General features: G+C 45.3%; 1 protein-coding gene across 1 annotated transcript in view; it reads left to right on the forward strand.

Moving 5' to 3' along the window:
* Positions 1 to 282: 282 nt before the first annotated feature.
* FAM3C (FAM3 metabolism regulating signaling molecule C) overlaps positions 283 to 19,878 on the forward strand; it is a 39,511-nt gene continuing 19,915 nt past the window's right edge. Inside the window, exons 1-2 of the mRNA XM_090042200.1 lie at positions 283 to 393; positions 17,526 to 17,585. Coding sequence (XP_089898326.1) covers positions 17,573 to 17,585 — 13 coding nt within the window. The 5' untranslated portion in view covers positions 283 to 393; positions 17,526 to 17,572. The remainder of the gene's footprint in view (positions 394 to 17,525; positions 17,586 to 19,878) is intronic.

Genomic DNA, 19,878 nt, shown 5'->3' on the forward strand with positions numbered 1-19,878 from the left:
ATTTGAAAACTATTATAAATCCCCCCCCCCGCCCGCAGGCCCTTTAATCTCCTCTTCACTAGATTAAATCAAACCAATTATTTCAACCTGGCTTCATATGTCCGGCTGTCTAAACCTCTAATAGTTCGTGCTGCACTCCTCTGGACCCTTTCCAATGTGTCCATGTCTCACCTAGGCCCAGCTTTCCAGCCAGGGGCACTCCAGGACTGACACCGCTCCGGGCCGGGAGGGGGCGGGGCAGCGGCCGAGTCCTCCAGCGCCAGGGGGCGCCCGAGCGCTGCGCCCTCCCCTGTCCTTCCCCGCGGCGGCCGGGCCGGGCCCGCAGCATCGCGGCTTCCTGCTCGCTCGGCGGGCAACTGCCAGTCCCCAACGCCGCCCGCGGCGGGAACGCAGGTAAAACGGCGCGGCACTGCTGTAGGCCCCGGTTACCTGGGGCTGCCCTCGCCCCCGCCCGCTTCGCGGTCCTTGCAAGGTCTCCTGTCTGCTTCGGGTCCCGCCGCTCCCCTCAGGCCGCCGCCGCCTCCAGCGGCTCCCCGGCGCTTCTCTCTTCCCTGCTGGCGGCCAAGGATGCTGCTGCTCTGCGGGTCCTCGGCGGCCAGGCTTTATTGGCGTAACCGGGCAGTGAGCGGGAGGTAGTTTCCTTTGTTGGCAGCCCAGGGGTGCGGGGCAGAGCCCCAGCGAGGGATGCCGTCGCCGGCTCGAAACGGGGTTCCTCCATGCCCGTGTACCGGGTGTGCGCGGATAAGATGGACTGATGCTTCTTTCTCAGGGAAGGTCACAGCTCACTGGAGTTGGTTGCCTTTTGCTGCAGGGACGAGCTCTGCGTGTAAAAGGATGTGCCGCTGTTTGTCACACTAAACTCAGTTGCTACCGTGGTGGCTGGGTTTTTTACTTTCGATATGTCGATGTTGGTATCAGACACTGTAGGACAGAGCGAGTCAAAGCCTAGAGAGTCTCTGTCCATGGAGGATCCTGAGGCTCGGCTGGGCAAAGTCTTGCCTGGGATGATGCAGTTGGGGCTGGTCCTGCTTTGTGGGGGGGGAGGTTTGGACTAGATATGACCTCCTGAGGTCCCTTCCACCCCTTACTTTTTGGTTTGGGACAGACATTTCAAAAACTGGTTTTACCCAAATCAGTTGAGAGTGGGACTGCATTCAACCAGGTTTATCTTAAACCAGTTTCAGCCATTTTGAAACTAGTTTATATATACTGAGCTTTTGTTTTGTTACAGGCTTAAACAGGTTTCTGGTCACTTAAACCAGTTCATGTGTAATTGATTCAAATGTGATCCCTTTTTAGCCCAGGTGTTAAGGTTATTTTCTAAATAGTTTCTTCTTTGTTTGGACTTTTTCTTTGCTGCTGTCAGTAAGGGCTTCTACTTCTTTAACTATATCAGTGTAACTGAAGAAGTACACATTTTCTGCTGGAGTCTGGAAACTTTGACTGGGGGATGCCAGTGCTCCTGCTGGGACCAGAGCTGGTGGCCAAGCTGGCCCTGTACTTGACCAGGAAGGAGGCTCTGGCCAGGAGGGTCCCTGGGAACTCCAGAGTTGCTCCAAGATGTTCCTTGCCTTGATTTGCTCCCGTCTCCAAGCAGAGTATCACTGGGCAGTGTCTGCTGGTTCCTTGGACTTTTTTGAGGGCCAGTGGGCACTCTCTGGTGTGCTCTGCTTGTTGCTCCCACATTTTTTGAACCTCTGATCTGCACTCCCATCTCTGTTTTTTCATTTTTAGCCTCACAAACTCTGTTACCTTTTCCTGTGGCCTACCTGCCTAAGGGAGGCCAGTGAGTGACTTGGTGGGCACACGTTTTTTAAAGGTGTACAGATAGGCTGCGTGCTGTGAGCAGACCAAGAAAAACCTGTTGTCTCATCGTGGCTTAGGTAGGTCCCTATTAATGATAGTTTGTGTTGTTGGAGGAAGTATTGCTCTGAGGAAGCGTATTCTTCAAAGGTTTTGTGATTCTGTCTTTTTTAAAAAATAAAACGGTTAGTAAAGTTTAGTAACTGGTCATAAGAATTGTCAGTACAGAATTTATAAAGAGCAATCCTAGATTATGCTTGCAAGAAATCTTTGTAGGAGGCAGTGCTAGCCTGGCAGGGAGTTGGGCTAAGACCGAGCTCTTCTGTGGGAGAAATGTGGATACGGAGTTAGATTTTTTTTTTTTTTTAAATGCAATTCTCCCGTATCTCCAAGTTTCATGCTTCTGTGATTGCGAAGTGGAAAGGTAAATAAAGCTTTAAGATAGCATTTCCCAAACTTTTGATACCACAGGCAGGTTTTTTTCTAGATTAAACCTGGAGGCACATTTTACTTGCTCGTCTGAGGGCCAGATCCCAGCCATGGGCTCAGTCATGCACATGGTGCTGGCCCAGCCAGAGTCCCGATGTCTCTTTAGGGCTGGTATGGCCAGAGCCCCATCCAACTGCGTGGGGCTGATCCCTCTGCATGCGGGCTGGCACAGCCAGAGCCCCATCCAGCCCACCTTTCATAACATGTTTCCTCTGCTCTCTGCTGTAGACACTTTGGGAATTGCTGCTTTAAGAGCATCTGTCACTACTACTAGGTGCTACTAGGTAAGAGGAGTGGGATATTACATTATGTTCTGTTTGGGTTACTGACTAGTGCTGTGTTCTGGAACAGCTTGCTTAATTTCTCTGCATCTAAGTTCCCCTATTTTTTGGAGTGGGGACAATGATATACTAGACACTAATTTTTGTAAAGGACTTTGACAACAGATGGAAACTGCAGATTTTTATTAATAATAAGTAAAGAACCCATGCAATTCGCTAATAAAACCAAGCAATAAAACTTGCAATACAATGACAGTGGACATAAACAAAAACAGATACTATTTTATATTGTGCTCTAGAGTTCATTTGCAATTCTTTTGGATGAAGTCCAAATGCTGTATATAGTTGTGCATGTATTTACCTTTATTCCTGTTAATAGTCTGATTGAAGTCAATGAGTTTCAGGATTGAGAATTAACAGATTAGAAACCTATCCTACAAATCCTTTGTTTGCATTCATATTCCCACATTCTTCTCAAATTTGTGTTGTTTCCGCATTTTCCTTTGGAGTATAGGCATGCAATCCTACAGTTTTATGCAATTGCTTTAGTACTTAACAGAATTTTAAATACATTCATTTTAATGCATAAGTCTTAGCCATAGTAGCAAGAATCTTAGTAGCCATGAAATGCCAGGATAACACTTCCCCCCTTCCCGTACAGTTGTGACTAATTTGATTTAATTGCCATTCAAGCAGCATGTGTAAACAGCTGTTTCCCTGCCTGTTTTGATGGGACAATCACTACCTCCTCCACCCAAAGATAGGGATAATCAGCCCCTGAGAGGAATCTAGTCAATTGTTTTTAGCCTCAGGCTCTCTTTTTGATTTTGAATGGAAAATACCAGTGCTTTGCTCTAAACTCAAATACCCCTTGTTTTTTACAGATCAGAAAAACTAATCCTAATGAGAGGGAGCTGGCATTTCTCACTAGCTGAGAATATACCTGTATATGCTAACTAGACATTAAAGTCTCCTGGAGACTTTCAGAGACACATTGCTTGTGTTCCTCATTGTTTAAGTTCCTGGGAGGTTTGCTTAGAGAACATCTACTTAACTTGAGAGGTGCCTTTCTGCCTCTGCCTGGTCTCTGAGTACATGCCTTCAGGGTTGAGCCTCACCTCCCTTGTGATGTGTGTGAGTCAACCTCAGCTCCATTAGAATTCTGCAGTTTTCAGCTTTCATCTGATCCAGTGCCTATATTTCAACCCTAGCTATCCAGCAGATTTGGTTGGGTTTGGTGCCTGCAGTCTTTCTCTTTAGAGTCTGTGGTGAATATAGTGACCAGGGAAGTATTCTTAAGCCCAAATATTATTTAAACAATATCAGAATTAAATGACTTGAGGAAGATGGTTTTTATACCACAGATAGAAGTGCACACGAACCATCTTACCTAAAGTCCCATCATCTGACTTATAGGTTCTTCAGACACATCACTGACTGCTTGGTATTAGTCTGAACACTTCCACAAAAAATTGACTTACCCTGAAAAAAAAGGAGAGAACGCTTCTCTGAACTACTTGTATACCTGGGGCTCTTCTGTTGTGTCATGTTGACTAGGTATAGCAGAATAATTTGTATAATTTGCTTGGGGCCATATCTCAAAAATGTTTCTATGCTGTGCTTCTCATCTTAAAGCACTGCCATTTATATAAAACTGTATACCACCTCTCAAACCTGTCCTGTCTGACAGATGTGGAGCTACATTTGATCTTAACCTAAAAAAAAGGCCAAGGAAGCCTGCACAGTGACCTAGTTATTTAGATGTTTAACTATCCTATCTAGTTTATCATTGTAGTACATGAAATGGACAGGTTTCTTGGAATCATAGGCAGGAATTGAAACAGTAGGTTGGGATATGATGTATACTCCTTTATCTTGGTAAAGAGTTCAGTGCCATCAACAGCCAAAGCATTAATAACTGTGAAGATTCTATCTTTAGGCCCCAGATTAGAACAATTTTATTGATGATGCATTCTGTGTAAATAGTGTAGAAAAGATTATATTTTGGGGGCTTATTTACTTGTACTTCCTTTATCATAGGCCTGCTACATGACCTTGCAAAAACAAATACATTGTTAGGATGATTCTAATTGTAGATCACTAATGCAGTGGTCTCCAACTTCTTTATGGTGCACATCACTTTTTGGCACCCCGGGATCTACTGCCCCCTGCCCCGCTCTGCTCTGCACTCTCAATCGTGGAGCCTCTGACAGACTAAGATCAACTGTACTCTTCGATAACTTCATCAGTGACTTGGATGTGGGTGTGGTGTACTCTGTCCAAGTTTGCAGATGATAGTAAATTGTGGGATGAAGTGCACACTTTGGATGGTAGAGAACAATTGCAGGCAGACCTGGGCAGGTTAGAAAAGTGAGCAGTACACAATAGGATGCTGTAAAACAAAGACAAATGCAGAATGCTGCACCTAAGGCGCAAAAATATCCAGCACACCTACTGGCTACAAAGTGACTGTCTCAGCAGCACAGAAGCAGAAGGGGATCTTGGAGTTATGGTGGAGTCCAAGATGAACATGAGTCATCAGTGTGACGAAATCATCAGCAAAGCTAATCGCACTTTATTGTGCATTAGCAGATGCATGACAAATAGAACCAAGGTATTACTTCCCCTCCATTCCCCTCCATGCTGCATTGGTCAGACTGCAGTTGGAGTACTGCATCCAGTTTTGGGCACCATACTTCAAGAAGGATGTTGATTGACTTGAGAGTGTCCAGAGGAGGGCCACTTGTATGATTAGGGACTTACAGGACAAGCCCTATTGGGAGAGACTCAGCAATTTGGACCTCTTCAGCCTCTGCAAGAGAAGGCTGAAAGGTGATCTTGTGGCTGCCTACAAATTAATTAGGAGGATGCAGCAAGGGATTGGAGATGGTGTGTTTACCCGGGCACCTCTTGGGGTAACAAGGAACAATGGTCACAAACTGACAGAACAGATTTAGGCTACATATCAGGAAAAACTTCTTTACGCTAAGGGTGGCCAAAATTTGGAATGGGCTTCCAAGGGAGGTGGTGCTCTCCCCTACCTTGGGGGTCTTTAAGAGAAGGTTGGATAGGCATCTGGCTGGGGTCATCTGACCCCAGCACTCTCCTCTGCCTAGGTAGGGGTCGGACTCGATGATCTATTGAGGTCTCTTCTGACCCTAGCATCTATGAATTGGCAGAGGCTCCATGATTGACCACTGCTATAATGTGTAAGAAGTGTTATGCAAGAACCAATTAACTCATTTATGAAAAACAGTATGAATATAGACAAATTGTTTTGTGTAGAAATTTTATTTGGTGTGTAATCCATTTCATTCCTCTAACACGCAACTCAGATCATATCCAGTATTACAGCTGAAATTAGAAATATTACAAATAATCATAAAATCAATGAAATGTAGGGTTGAAAGATTTTGAGAAATTATTCAGTACATTCCCTGCTCTGAGGCAGGTTCAGTATACCTCAGTCATGCCCTACAGATATATTTCTAACTTATCTCTAATGAAGGAGCTTCCCCAGCTGGCCTAGATAGCCTCTTCCAGTGCTTAACTACCATAATGGGTAGAAAGGTTTAGGATTTCCCTCCTTAATCTCGAACCTAAATATTTCTACTAATAAAGCTAATTAATGCTTGTCATTTCCCCAGTGTATATGAAGAACAATTCACTGCTCTCTTCTCCCTAATAACCTTGTACATATTGGAACACAGGAATATTTCCCCCTTATTTTTACTAAAATAAATCATTCCATTTCTTTCAATGTTTCTTTGTTGGTTATGTTTTCTGAACCTCTTATCATTCTTCTCTTGTTTGTCTGTATCTTTCTTTAGTGGAATGTCCAAAACTAGACAGTATCCACAAGTTGATGGCTCCTCAACAACAAATAGAATGAAATTAATTACTCACTCATGTCTTTCATCTTATTCTCCTGTCAATACAGACTAGAGTGAGATATTTGCAGTAGCATTACATTGCTAATTCATATTCAGTTTATTATCCAGTACAGCACATTGATTCTTTTCTACAGCTTTGCTGCATAGCCTGTGCAGTTCATCATTGTGTTTCGTACATTTAATTTTGCTTTGTTTCAGTGGAGTACTTTACAGTTAGCTTCACTGAATTTCATTACTGATTTGTTAAAAGATCTCTCCAACTTGCTGGGTGTGTCTACACGTGCATTTGATCTAGTAGCAGTTTACTTGCGAGTAAATGCTCCTGAGTAGCTATCTACCCTTGCAGAGACTAGGGAGATTTGCTGGTCGTGGCAGCAATCTGCTCCTGGTCCTGCAGCAGCCAGGGGGAGCTCTGGGTGCTAGCCCAGGGGCTGGCAGGGAGCATGAAGCCAGGAGACAGCTGTCTCCTGGTGGGGCCTGGGACATTACTCCCTCCCTCTGGGGAGCTCGCTGCTGCTGGGTTAGGCTCTGCCACTGGATCCTATGTAGGGACAGTATCCCCCTGTTCCAGCAGCAGGGAACTCCTGGCCCTCGCTGCCTGATCAGGGACAGGGGGCTTGGAAAGAGATGCAGGGGGCAATTCCTGACTGCACCAGGGGCTTGCTGCTAGTTGTCCCACTGGCAGATGGGAGCAGAGGGCTGGGACCTATCCCACCCCTGCAGCTCTTTCCTTGTTCTGCGCTCTGATCACCTGATTGGGGCACAAGGCTGGGACTTGCCCCTGACTGGACAGTTCCCACCCGCTGCTTTATGATCACAAGATGGGGACTGGAGAGCCTGTTCCTTGTCCAGCTCCACACCTGTTCCCCACCCAGCTCCGCATCACAGAGCTGAGGAGGGAACAGGCTCCCCAGCCCCCACTCTGTGATTGGGGAGCCTGGGGGCTTGGAGATCCTCATCCAGAAGGAAGAATCTCCCAGCCCGAGCCTTCTGACTGCGGAGCTGGCACTAGGAAATAAGAATATCCCAGCCCCCATTCCCTGATCATGATTTCAACCAGGGGGCTGGGAGTTTCCTGCTGCCAAGGTCCCAGTGGGGACTGAGCCCACCACAACAACATTGCCCCTGGAGCCCCAGAGGGGACTGAGCCCACCACAACAACAGGGAGCAATCCCCCAGCCCCTGCTGCCCAGCTGACCAGGGGCACATTTGCTTCTAGTCAAGTGTCTACATGAGCGCCAGCAGGTAGCAAATGTACTCCCAATTGGCAAGGTTTACTGCACAGTAAGCATGTGCACATGTAGATGCACACATTTACTATGCAGTAAACTGCTCTGTGCAGTAAAGCGTCTTGTGTAGCACCTGCTTAGTTGGGGTTATTTTAGTACTTATTTCTCCTTCAGAGTATTTACAGTCCAAATCTTGATATCATCCTCACATTTTTGTAAGTGTGTTGTTTTGTCACCTATGTCATTAAATTGAATAAAACTAGGCTTGATGGGGGGTGGAAGTCCTGTGGTATTCCACTTGAAATGGCTTCCGAGTCTGATAAAGAATGATTAGTATGTATTCTGGATTTGCTGTTTTTAAACTAATTGTACACATGGCTTGTGGTATCCATGCTGAGGCTGGCTCTTCAGGGGTAGAGCAAAATTGCTGGACCAGTGATTCCCAAGGGTTCAGCTATGGCTCAAAGAGTGATGGAAAAGTACTGTAAAAAAAATGAGCTGGATCAACTCGCAGTTGTGCCAACTCTCTATGGCAGGCTAAAGGCCTGGCTGAGCTCACCTTGCATAGCAAACTCGGGTCCACAGACTGAATCTGGCCTATAGACCGTGACTGAAGTGTGCAGCCAATTTTAATGGGGGGGAGGGGAGAGAGTGAACCCCAGGCAGCAAAAATTTAGGAAGCACTGCACTAGTGTTTTGGACCTGCCTACATACAGACGCTCTGATTATCAGTGAGATTGTCAAGAAACCTCTGTCGTGATTCAACCAATACTTCCTAGAAGTCTAGATATGTCTTCTGTTGTGCTTTTTGGAGTGGTGCACTGGCTTGGCTGGTTCCCTCCCTCTCTCCCGCTCTACCAGAGACTCACCGACCAGTGGGATTCCAGAACATTCCCACAGACGTTGATGGTTTCTTTGTTGATGGCCTGATTGATCTGTGAAATAGCACGCTGACCATAGCCATGGCCACAGTGGCACCCAGGCATCCGCTGCTGCTGCTGAGGCAATGCTGTTGGTATATGAGGGAGGTTAAGGAGGAGGGCAGGCAGGTAGAGCGCTGGTGGCTCTCAACCCACATCCAAGTCAACTGCTTGTGACAGATCTCTTTCTCAAAGGACTATGACATGGTAAGGTGGCAGCAAGGAAGCTTTTTTCATCACTGCCATTGTACCTGCAAAGCATTTTTCAGTGGAACTGTTCTGGATAGCTAGTGGCTTGGTTAATCTAGCTTGTCTTGGCCTGGAAACTTAGTCTGCTGTGATGAGTTTGCCACCTATCTTGGATTAAAAACTGCCTGGGTCTGGCATTACTTGGGGACCACTACTTTTGTTGCAAAGTCAGAGTGTTAGGTGGAAGAATCTCGGTCATTCCTATTTATTTACTTTGAACTTCTGTCTCCGAATGATGCAAATGATGCTCCTGGGGACACATGGTCTGTAATCTTCATCTGGAGATCAACAATAGAAACTGTGCCCTGCTGATCTTAAAAGGTTGCTGAAAAATTTATTAATATAGTTGACCATGAGGTGTTGATAAAGCATTTACAGGACCTGGTGGGTATTCACAGGGCAGTATTAATTGATTCATAGATTCTGGGGTTCAAAGGGACTTCAGTGGGCCATCTAGTCTGACCCCCTGCCCCTGGCAGGCAAGAAAAGGGTGACCAAACCTGGGATTGTGTGATACCAGCCAGGTGCCTGTCTAGTCTCCTCTTAAAGACCCCCAAGGATGGGGCTGGCTGAGAACTGACCCAGTCAGGGTCAGGTCCCAGCCCCACAGCTTTTTCCCAGGCCCATGCCCCGATCAGGCAATCAAGGTACGGGTCTTGGAAAGAACTGCTAGGAAGGAGCAGGTCCCAGCCCCCTGCCCCAATCTCCTGGTGGGGCAGCTAGCAGCGAGCCCCCAGCTGGGTGGGGGATTCTGCCCCCCTGCCAGGTGCTAACTGCTAGCTGCCCCACTGGTGGATTGAGGCAGGGGGCTGGGACCTGCCCCTCTGCCACAGATCTTTCCCAGCCCCCTGCCTGTAGTCAGAGAGCTGGGGCCAGCATTTCTTTGCTGCCAGGGCAGGGTGACATTGTCCTCACCTGGGCTCTGCCACTGGAGCCTGCCCCAGCAGCAGGCTGTTCCTTGCCAGCCCCTGGACTAGCACCCAGGGGGAGACTAGAGCCCCCCCTAGCTGCTGCTGGCCAGGCGCAGCAAATCTGCTCCCAATTGGGCAAATGTGTAGAGGCCTGACCAGAGTGGGTTTACACTAGAGTAAATTGCTTTAGAGTAGATCCATCAAGCAGCATTTGCATGTGTAGGCACACCCCGAGAATATCATACAATCTCAGAAATTAGAGGATGTAGCTTGATCATGAAGCAGAACTGTTTTAACACCAGAGAAAACCCAGTTGAGACGGTTAAGTGGTTAATAAGTAAGGGAGAAAGAGTCCTAGCCAGGGCTGTCCCTTGCAGTAGGGTAGTCAGGGTGACTTCCCTGGGCCCTGCACTTTGAGGGTGGAGCAGCAGCAGCATGGAGCCAAGTGGAGCGGCAGCTCTGTGGCCAGCTGCTCACTACCCCCACCCACCCTCCACTGCCACCACTGGCATCGGTGCTAGCTTCTTTGGGTCCTGGGCTCAGATTGGAGTGGGGGCGGGTTCCCGCATGGGTTGGTTTGCCCCAGGCCCCACACCCGGTTTGTGTCAGCTCTGGTCCTAGCCACTGAGGTCACAATCTTCTAGATTTCCTTCATGGTGTTCCTATATGAGGGCTCTTCAACCTGGGTCTAACAGAGGCCTTGATGAAGTACACTAGAGAGCTCAGGTTCTTGAAAATTCAAAGGTCTCCAACTCAATACCTGCTACCCAGTGACAAATCTGGCATATCATATTGTACATAAATATGGATGGTGTACATTAACAGTTTTATATGCTGTAAATTAGGGCTGCCTGGCCTGTAGACCACCATGCAGCCTGCGAGTGGTTAAAGTGTGAACCATGAAGCTTGTTGACATAGCTCTGAAACTTGGGGGGGGGGGCGGGGGGAGCTGAACCATTCCCTCTTCCCACCCCCTTGCCCACTGTTGAATTAATTCAGTGTTTAATCACTGCTAGTGACTTGGCTTGTCAGCAGGGGAAAAGTGAGGAAGTCACGGTGGTGTTTAACCCCCAGGTTTTGGAGTTGTGAGGACAAACTGCTGTCCTGCTGCAGGAAACCCCATGGTCCGGGTGTGCAATATAGAGCCACAGTGGGACATCCCCGCCATAAATCTGTGTTATTTCAAACATGCCATGCTGTTGTGGAAGACATCTCGTAAAAAAATCCTTGGCAGTAGAAGCACCACTACCTTGAAGTAGCTTCTTGCCTGAAACAAAATTCAATGAAGAAAGGGTGGAGTTAGGAAGGGAAGCAGCCAAAAGCCTCCTCTTCCAATTGTAATTTCTTGCCACAGCTGCAATCCCCCAGTTTTTTGGATATGTAAAGACTATCTGGCTTTTGCATGGCAGAACTAGTAACTAATACAGTTCAGTTCAATTAACCGCACAACCACACACCACTTCTTAAATTTTAGTCCCAAAACTTAAAGTTTAGTCCCATAACTAGCTTTGTCAGTTCAGTAAATTGTCTAGACTGTTTTCTGTTTCAGAGAGGCTGAACAATTTATCTCTTGGTCTGGACCCAGTAGAGCAGTTCCCAAAGTAACTGATAAGGCATAATTGACTAACTGCTTGCTTTCTTTTATTTTGGTCAACAGCAGCTCATATTCTGTTAATTCAGTGAGAACTTTCTGAATCAACTTAACTAACAATGCATTCCCCTCTTCTTTGTTTTCTACTGTTGACTAATTCACAGCTTTTATATACAGGAATATGTTTGTTATCCCACTGAATCAGCATGGCTGGCTGACTGCTCTCTACTTTATTACTGGACCTCAGAAAAAATTACCAGATGCCTGTCAGCCAGAAGTTACCTGTAGGTGGCTGGTATTTTTTTATGAGGCCTGGCTGCCATCAACCTACAGCCCGGAGGCCAAAGATAATACAGTAGTACATTAGTGCAGTCTGGGAACCAATACTCACCTGTAAATTTAAGCTACCCCTACATACTTTTCATGTGTCTTGGATATCACAGAGTGTTGTGCATTTTTCAGATCTCCCTTTTCTAGAACAATACAAAGCAAGGATTACTTAAGCAGGTTGAGGAGGATAAGACATGAGCAGGGATCTGGGTTTTCTTCTTTAACAGAGAAAAATGTGGAAAAATGGCAGGTCCCTCTTGCAGGCTGGCAGGATTCCTGCCTGCAAGAGGCTGTTTAAGGCTGGGAGGCATGGAAGGAGAGCAATCACAAGAAGGGGGTGCCAGTTGCATGTGGGCATGCACACTTGCATGTGGCAGCTAGGCAGTGTGGAGAGCAGCTCCAGTAGCTCCCTTTAGGTAAGTCTCTGTGGGTGGGTGAGGGGGGAAGGGCTGATTAAGGCCCCTGTGGTGAGGGAGGGAGTAGGGCAGGGCCTGTGGCTGGGGGCACTGGCCAGCCAGGCTTGCATGGTGCAAGGGGCCTCGGGGCTTTCTAACCTGCTGCCCTTCCCCCTGGGGTGTCTGTGGCCCAGCTGGTGAGACCCGGCACAGGAGAGCAGAGAGAAGTGGCCAGCCTTGGTGCCACTGTCAAAAGCCCCACATTGGCCATGTCTCCATGGCAAGGTACCCCTTGCCTGCCCTGCAGCAGTGGGGAGCACAGTTGCCCGCTGCCACCACTGCTGCTGGGTGGGCACAGGGAGTCTTGCCGTAGCAATATGGCCTGGGGCTCCCAATGCCAACACCAAGCCTGTCCACCCCTCTCTGCTCTCCTGCTCTGGATCTTGCTTGCTGGGTGGTAGAGCCCCTGGGGAGAGAGCACCCAGGTGGGGAGCCCTGAGCCCACAGTGGACAGCCCACATCCTCCATCCCCCTCCTCCCCCCACCCCCCCAGCGCACAGATTTCACTCTGGTCATGCTGCCCAAGAGGGGAGGGAAGGGGGGGGGGGGGCTCCGCTCTGGGTGCCACAGCCACCGCTTCTCATGGGCAACAGCCAGGGGCTTGGGTGCTGCGGTGGGGTGGGGTGGGGCGGGGCGGGGCGGGGCAGAGGGCTGTGGGTCCTAGCATTATTGTCGTGGGAGCTGGGCCCCCTCTCTAGCTGTGCTGAGGGGGAGGGGCACAGGGCTATGGGTCACGATTGAGGGGCACCAGCAGCACTGGGGGGGTGATGAGTGAGGGATGGCAGCAGGGCCTGGGGGTAGTGTGGGTGTGGAGTGAGGGGCCATGGTAGGGGCAGGGCACTGGTGTATCAGGGCTGCTCAGTGCCACAGAGTTATAAGGGGCAAAGCAGCAGCTGGGCCCACATCCTGGTGAGCAAAGGGGGAGGGGGAACTCTGACTTTTCTATCATTGAGGCACTGGTAAGTTTCCCAATTGCTTTAAAATTGTAAATACAGGAATAAAACATTGTGTTCACCTGGTACCAATACATATAGTTGTATTTCATTTTAATCACGGAAAAATCCAGATTTGGGGTTTTTCAGTCAGAGATGGCCATTTTTACTTGGTATCAGAGAATTTGCAGTTTTTAAACAGAGAAAACCAGGATCTCTGGGAGACTTGTTAGCCAAATACGTTTGTGCTAAAGGGAATCCTGTGCTGTTTTGCAGCCAGGAGGTCGTGATTTCTAAACTCGCCTCTTCTGCTGACTGCCTATATTTCTGTTTGCTTCAGAACATTTGCTGCAGTGTGCCCCAAGGCCTGGGTATCGCACTTTTTTGTGATTTGCTAAATACAGGTTCCCCTCACTTTATGCTGTACATGTGTTCCTGGAAAGCGGTGCATAACTCAAATTTGCATAAAGGGAAGCCACTTCACAATGTAACAAATAGGGAAATGCTCCGAGACCTTGACTGTACTGACCCCTGGAGCCATTTCTCCCACTTTTACAAGACAGTATTGGTACTCGCCAACAGCAGACAATGCACGCGAGCATAAGGTGGTTGTGGTGAATGTTTAGTTGGTGTGAAGACAGGGTGGTGAAGGGTCTTCAGTGTCTGACTCCACATTACTGGTAGTAGGAACAGGCAGGGTCACATCCATAAGAGCATCAACAGGCATGTGGCTCTTATCACCAGTGGGGTGGGGCTGGGGGTAGCTGAGTGAGGCTTCAAGACTATATTTTGGTGCATGTCACTCCTACACTGCACCACACAAAGCAGCTGACTGTGGACTTCCATGACACCGATCGCGTAAGAGTGAATTTAATATATTTCATAGACATTAGGGGCTGGAAGGGAACCTCACAAGATCATTGAGTCCAGCCACCCTGCCTCAGTAGACTTCCTGCCTATGGTCAAATGATCCCAGCAAGATATACACCCAAACACACCTTTTGAATGAGTCTGGAGTAGGTGCTTGCACCACCTTTGCGGGGAGTCTGTTCCAGTCCTTGGACGCTTGGACTGTAAAGGAGCTTTTCCTTATGTCCAGTCTAAATCAGCCTTCCGGAAGTTTTTGATTATTAGACCTTGTTATCCCTTGGGTAGCCCGGGAGAACAACTGTTTTCCCAGATTTTGGGGCACCCACCTTATATACTTACAGACTGCCACCAAGTCCACCCTGAGCCTTTTCTGCTCCAGGCTGAAGAGTCCCATGTCCCTCAGCACCTCATCAGGTCTGCTCTCTTGTCCTTTGATCATGCGGGTGGCTCTCCATTGAACTCTCTCAAGCTTATCCACGTCTGTCTTGAAGTGGGGGGCCCAAAACTGGATGCAGTACTCTAGCTTTGGCCTTGCTAATGCCAAGTAGAGTAGGAGGATGATGTCCCTGGTTTTGCTTGAGATGCATCGGTGGATGCATGCCAGAGTTTGGTTTGCTTTGCAGGCTACGGCATCGCATTGGTGGCTCATGTTAATCCTTGGTCAATCGAGACCCCCAAGTCTCTTTCGGTCGTGATGCTGGCAAGTGTAATACTGCTGAGCCTATAACTATGATGCTGGTTCTCCCAAGGTGGAGCACCCTGCAGTTCTCTGTGTTGAATGCCATCTCGTTAAATTTACCTCGCATATGACTTTTTATACTAAAAAGTCATTTTTGCATAAGAGTGAATTTGCACATACAGAACCTGCATACAGTGAGGGAAACCTGTACTTAAATTATTTTTGTTGCATGTTAGCAATTTTGGAGTTTTAAAAAACATTGTGGTCTTAGCTCACTGTTAGGGTGCTAGGATTTTTTGCTGTGTCCCTTCTTTGAGAGCTGATTATTCTGTTGGCCAACCTCTAGCTATGAAGTGTGTGATAAATGTGACCTTCATACCTTCCTCCTTACAAGACTAAGAGCAGAGCTTGCTTCCCTTATTGGACTTTATTACGTTATGCAAGCATTTGGGTAGTAATATTCCTATCCCTGTTTAATGGGTTCATATCAAAGTAAAGAGAAACAAATTTATTTTTCAGTCAATTCATAAGATGATTTGAAGGACTGGTAGAATTATTGTGTTACCATACTCCATCTAGTGAACTTGAATTCTCAACAAGGTGCTTGAAACTGAAAGAGTCTGTGTGGTATTTTTTTAAATGTAAATGAGTCATCAGAAATAGTACTCATACCACTTCCTTAATATTTAAATAGAGTGGAGTTTTCATATCTCTTCTTGAGCCAATTAGGAAGTATCTCCTACTAGAGATGAAGTACAGTTGTCTTCATTAAGTTTTCATAAAGGTTCTGATAATATTCTGTGCTCTTCCTGCTTTGTCTTGTAATGAAATTTATTGTAATGAAGTATTACAACGAACAGGTTGTAACAAAAAGTTTTGAAGTTTGTAAATTACATTTTCTTTCAGTTTAGAATGCTTGTACAACTTGCATCCATACTTTTTGGTATCTAAACTAGGTATTATAACATTAGAATTTTAATTGTTCTCTTAGTATAAAACCTAATAATAATAATAATAATAATATGTGGACCACAGAGCAGGCCAGAAGCAGTCAGAGTTAAAAGTTTGCCGATTTAAAGTTTTGTTGAAGGTAGCACAGTACATCGGAACATTTGGAATCTGTTCAACATCCTGAGATGGATAGAATCAGTACAATCTGCTGTCATAGATGAGGAAAAAATCTAGGGTAGTATGACCAAATCTGAAACAATAGATGCATAGGGATGCTGCAATTTAGTGAGTTCATTAATCAGTAAGTTGTAAAGAGTCATGGCATGGGCAAAACAGGTAGTATAGTACAGCCAAACCTGGTACAATAGGTATGAAGAAGGAAAGTTGTAATTATAAAGATTATTAATCAGCAAATTGCAAGGTGCAATGATGTGTGCTTGATGTAATTACTTATAAAAGAGTGGAATAGAAATGCTCTTTTGATTAGTGTTTAATCCTGTGTTGTCCTTGCTATCTGCCAGTCTGATCACCTGACTAGCAGAATAAAGGCTGTACTAAGTTTATACTCATAAAATAGCTGCTGTATGCTTATGTAAATCCAACTGTAATAATAGGCCCTTGGAGGCAATAACAAAGTTAACCTTGGGTTTTTTTAAGTGCAGATTCTTCTCCAGTTCTATCAAGGTGAAGCTCAATTAGGCATCAGATATAGAGGGGGGTTAAAAAAAAGAAAGAAAAAGAAGCCCCTAAATCACCCTTTTCCAGATAAAATGACCTGCCTTTAAGTATATAGGTAATTCAAAGAATTTGTGGATTTGTGGAAGATGTAATACTTCCTCTGACCAGAGTAGATGTGCTGCTGTGACACCCCTATACTAATAATAAGTTTTATGTGGCTATGGTGCTTTATAAGTGCTTTGAAATTGAGTTAGTTTTTGGTCAGATGGAGGGAAAAGGAGAAGTATTTCTATCTGGGGAGCCAATTGAACAGGTTTGTTTATCATTCCAGTACAAAAGATACCCAGGGTTACACAGTGAAATCCCTAACATTTCGGCTGCAATTTTTAACAAGTGACTTTTGGGTGACTATCCAGAAGACTTATTCACTGGCTACCCAAATGTGCAGGTATGAATGGGAAGGTCAGTTCATTGTTCCTTCTCCTTATCCCATTTTTAGACCTCTTAAAACACCTTGTGTCTGGTAGGGCCTTTTAGTTCTTCCTTCTGCAGTCTTGGAGTCTGAACACCTGCTTCATGAGTAATTTTAGCTTGTGACTTTCACATAGGAAATGTGTGTGTAGATCTTTTTTTCTCCTTGTGCTTCATGTAGCATATCTTTTTTGCTCACGCAGTATTTTTTTGTGCATAGACTTTAATCATTAATTATTTTAATCTAAATAGTAGAGAGGCAGTACTCAAAAGTTTGACATGCCACAATACCATGAAACAATCTTGGTACAAAAAGAACCTTAAAAGTATAAAATGTATAAAATAGCTGTTTGTTTGCATTTGTACTGTACAAATTGAATGACTACAAGAAAGCAAAGGATAATGTGTGACCTTCTAGGTAGCTGATTGAGAATATGAATTGAATTTGTAGACCTAATGTCAAAGCAAAGGTCAAAAATGGAGAGCGTATACGATGAACTTGGTGAAATTCAAACATGAATGATTAGAATAACACAATTTTCAAATAGTTTGTGTCGGAAAAGTGGTGAACGAAAGCAGCACATCAGAAATGCAAATTTCATTTCTTTGTCCTTTCACTTGAGCATAATGGTTTAACTCTTTCACCTAAAAAAGGTCACATGTTAAATGGTCTGTGAAATTTTTAATTAGTACTATTAGCTGGGAAATTCTCATTATTATGATAATGGTATTAACAAAGATAAACCGCTTGTTTGCCTGTTCTAATACTGTGTTTTTTCTTTGTCCTTTTTAGGTGGCTTTTTTAATGCAGTAGTGCCATTAACTGGCTGAAGAGTAAACATGAGGGTAGCAGGTGAGAATAATGTTCAGTGAGATCATTCTGCAAAATGGAATAGTTGATCATCTACATCTTGTTGAATCAAGAAAAACTGAAGAATATCCAGTGCTTTACAACCATCACCTGGCTTGGCAGGTGCTATGGAGGGCATTGAGTAACAAAAGCAGATTCCACTGACTCTATATGTGTACATATAAAAATGACTGGACTTTAACAAGTGACAAATTAGCCAAAATGTTTTGCATCCAAATCAGTAGGGCTCTGGTAGGGATTCAGTGCTCTGACTAATACCATAGCAATGTGACTTCCTGATGCTATATAACTACTATTTAACTGTGTACAGGACATGATATTATACAATCATGAGCATTGGGAAAACATCACGAATCATACTTTGGTGTCTAGTTATATGTAGCACAACCTATGCATGGTATTAGTCCAAAGCCAAAAGGCTCGTGATTTACCATATAGTTCATTGGGCTGGACTTCACCAGAGTCAACAGCATTTCAAGCCACAGTGACCCTGCAGCTCAGCACTGTTCAGTATGTGTATACTCCAGATCCTTCTGCTTCTCTTCCCCCACGCCCCCAAGAATCCATGTCCTAAATAGCCTCCGCTTATGCTCAGAACCTGGTGTTTTTTGTCACAAATTCTGGGATGCTCCAAAACTTTTTATATTTGCAGATGAGGCGCAGGACAGCCTAGTCCAGTTGCACCTCATGGAGCTGGGGCCACCCTAATCATACGTGTCATGCTGAGAGAGGGAGTGGCAGAGGGATTTGGGATATGCAATGTTGTGGGTCACCGTGACTTGAAAGAGTTGGTGGTAAAGGGGACTGTGCTTAATGGGCACTACCATATATTTTATTTAGATGAGCTATACTGACATTTCCTTGTGGTAGGTTCCCATCACTATATCGAATGTAGCATTTTTTGGCACCGGGGTGTTGGGGCAGGCTGTGACCCTCCCAGTGCTGGCTTGGTATTGCAGTGCTGCTGGGCTTGGTGCCAATTCTCTGAGGAGGAGATGCCTGCCTGCCTGTTTTTTTCCCCATGGCCTTAAAAAAAACCCAGGGTTCCCATCATCATGTTTGCCCAGTGTAGGCCATGTGTTGTATAGTCATGCTCAGTGTTGGATGCATTTAATCAACACTATAGTTGGTTTCCATTGCTGAGCACATGCTGCTTTTGGCAGCAATTTAATTGTAATGTATTTAGTGAGATTTCCTTGTATATGGTTATAAGATGAAGCGCTTTTTCCCCCATGCTAGTTATGGGGGAAAGGCCTCATCTTGTATTCAAGTAAATACAGTAGTTGACTAAATGCATTCTTTAATATGCTGAAAGAGGGGGCTAAGACCATAAAGATTCTGGTAAGGTCTAGAAAGGCTGCAATTTTTGAAAGACCAGTAAGTCACTAGTGATGTTCATCCCCCCTCCTATAATCTCCCTTTTCTCTAACATAGCAGAGAAGAACTGAGGACAAAGGTGTTATTTCGATGCCTGGTTGCTTTCAAACCCAGGTATTCAGTACATACCATAAACTAAGAGCAATTTATTCTGTAAATCTGTTGGAAATAATGAGGGGAGGTGGCATATATGTAATAAAAAACAGCAGGAGTTAGTTAATATGGTTGTCCTGTCCTCAGTACAAACTGAGTTTCTATTTCAGATACAAGCTGCTGATTACTAGGCTAACAGTTCTTTGAAATCCACTCAACTCTCAGCATGTTGCTTGACCTCCAGTATCACAAGTGTAGCAGGATAGCTGGGTTCTTATGCTTTTGAGGCACCTAAAAAGAAAAGGGGGAGGGGACAGGAGGAATTATTGCTTTTTATGGGTCTTTAACTGGGCTTTATCTAACTGTTTCCTGTTTTTCTTTGAGAAGGAAATACAGTATACATTTAAACATACTTGGAAACTTTCCGATTAAAAAGGTGTAAAATTGATAACTTATCTAAATGTAATGCTTGGACCTGATGAGGTGTTTAGCAAAGCAGCTATTACAGTATAAAAACAGGGTCCATAATACTCACTGGATCTCATACAGAAAAACAAGGATAAATGGAGGTAGAAAGAAAAGGAAATGCAAGAACAAAAGAAGTAAAGAAAGACTCTTCCCCACTCGTACATAATAAAATTCATGTGTAACATGTTCATAGGTACAACAGAATGTCTGTTAATTCTCCCCCTAAGGATTTTCATTAATATAGCCTTTTCTAGGTGGCAGTTTTGTCTAATGTGCTATTTTCAAATTATACGTGAATTTGTGTCCTATGATAAGGAGAAGGTGTAGCTAAACTTGA

The sequence above is a fragment of the Crocodylus siamensis genome, chromosome 4 (assembly GCF_052110815.1).
Source record: "Crocodylus siamensis isolate JL-2025a chromosome 4, ASM5211081v1, whole genome shotgun sequence".
Lineage (NCBI taxonomy): Eukaryota > Metazoa > Chordata > Crocodylia > Crocodylidae > Crocodylus > Crocodylus siamensis.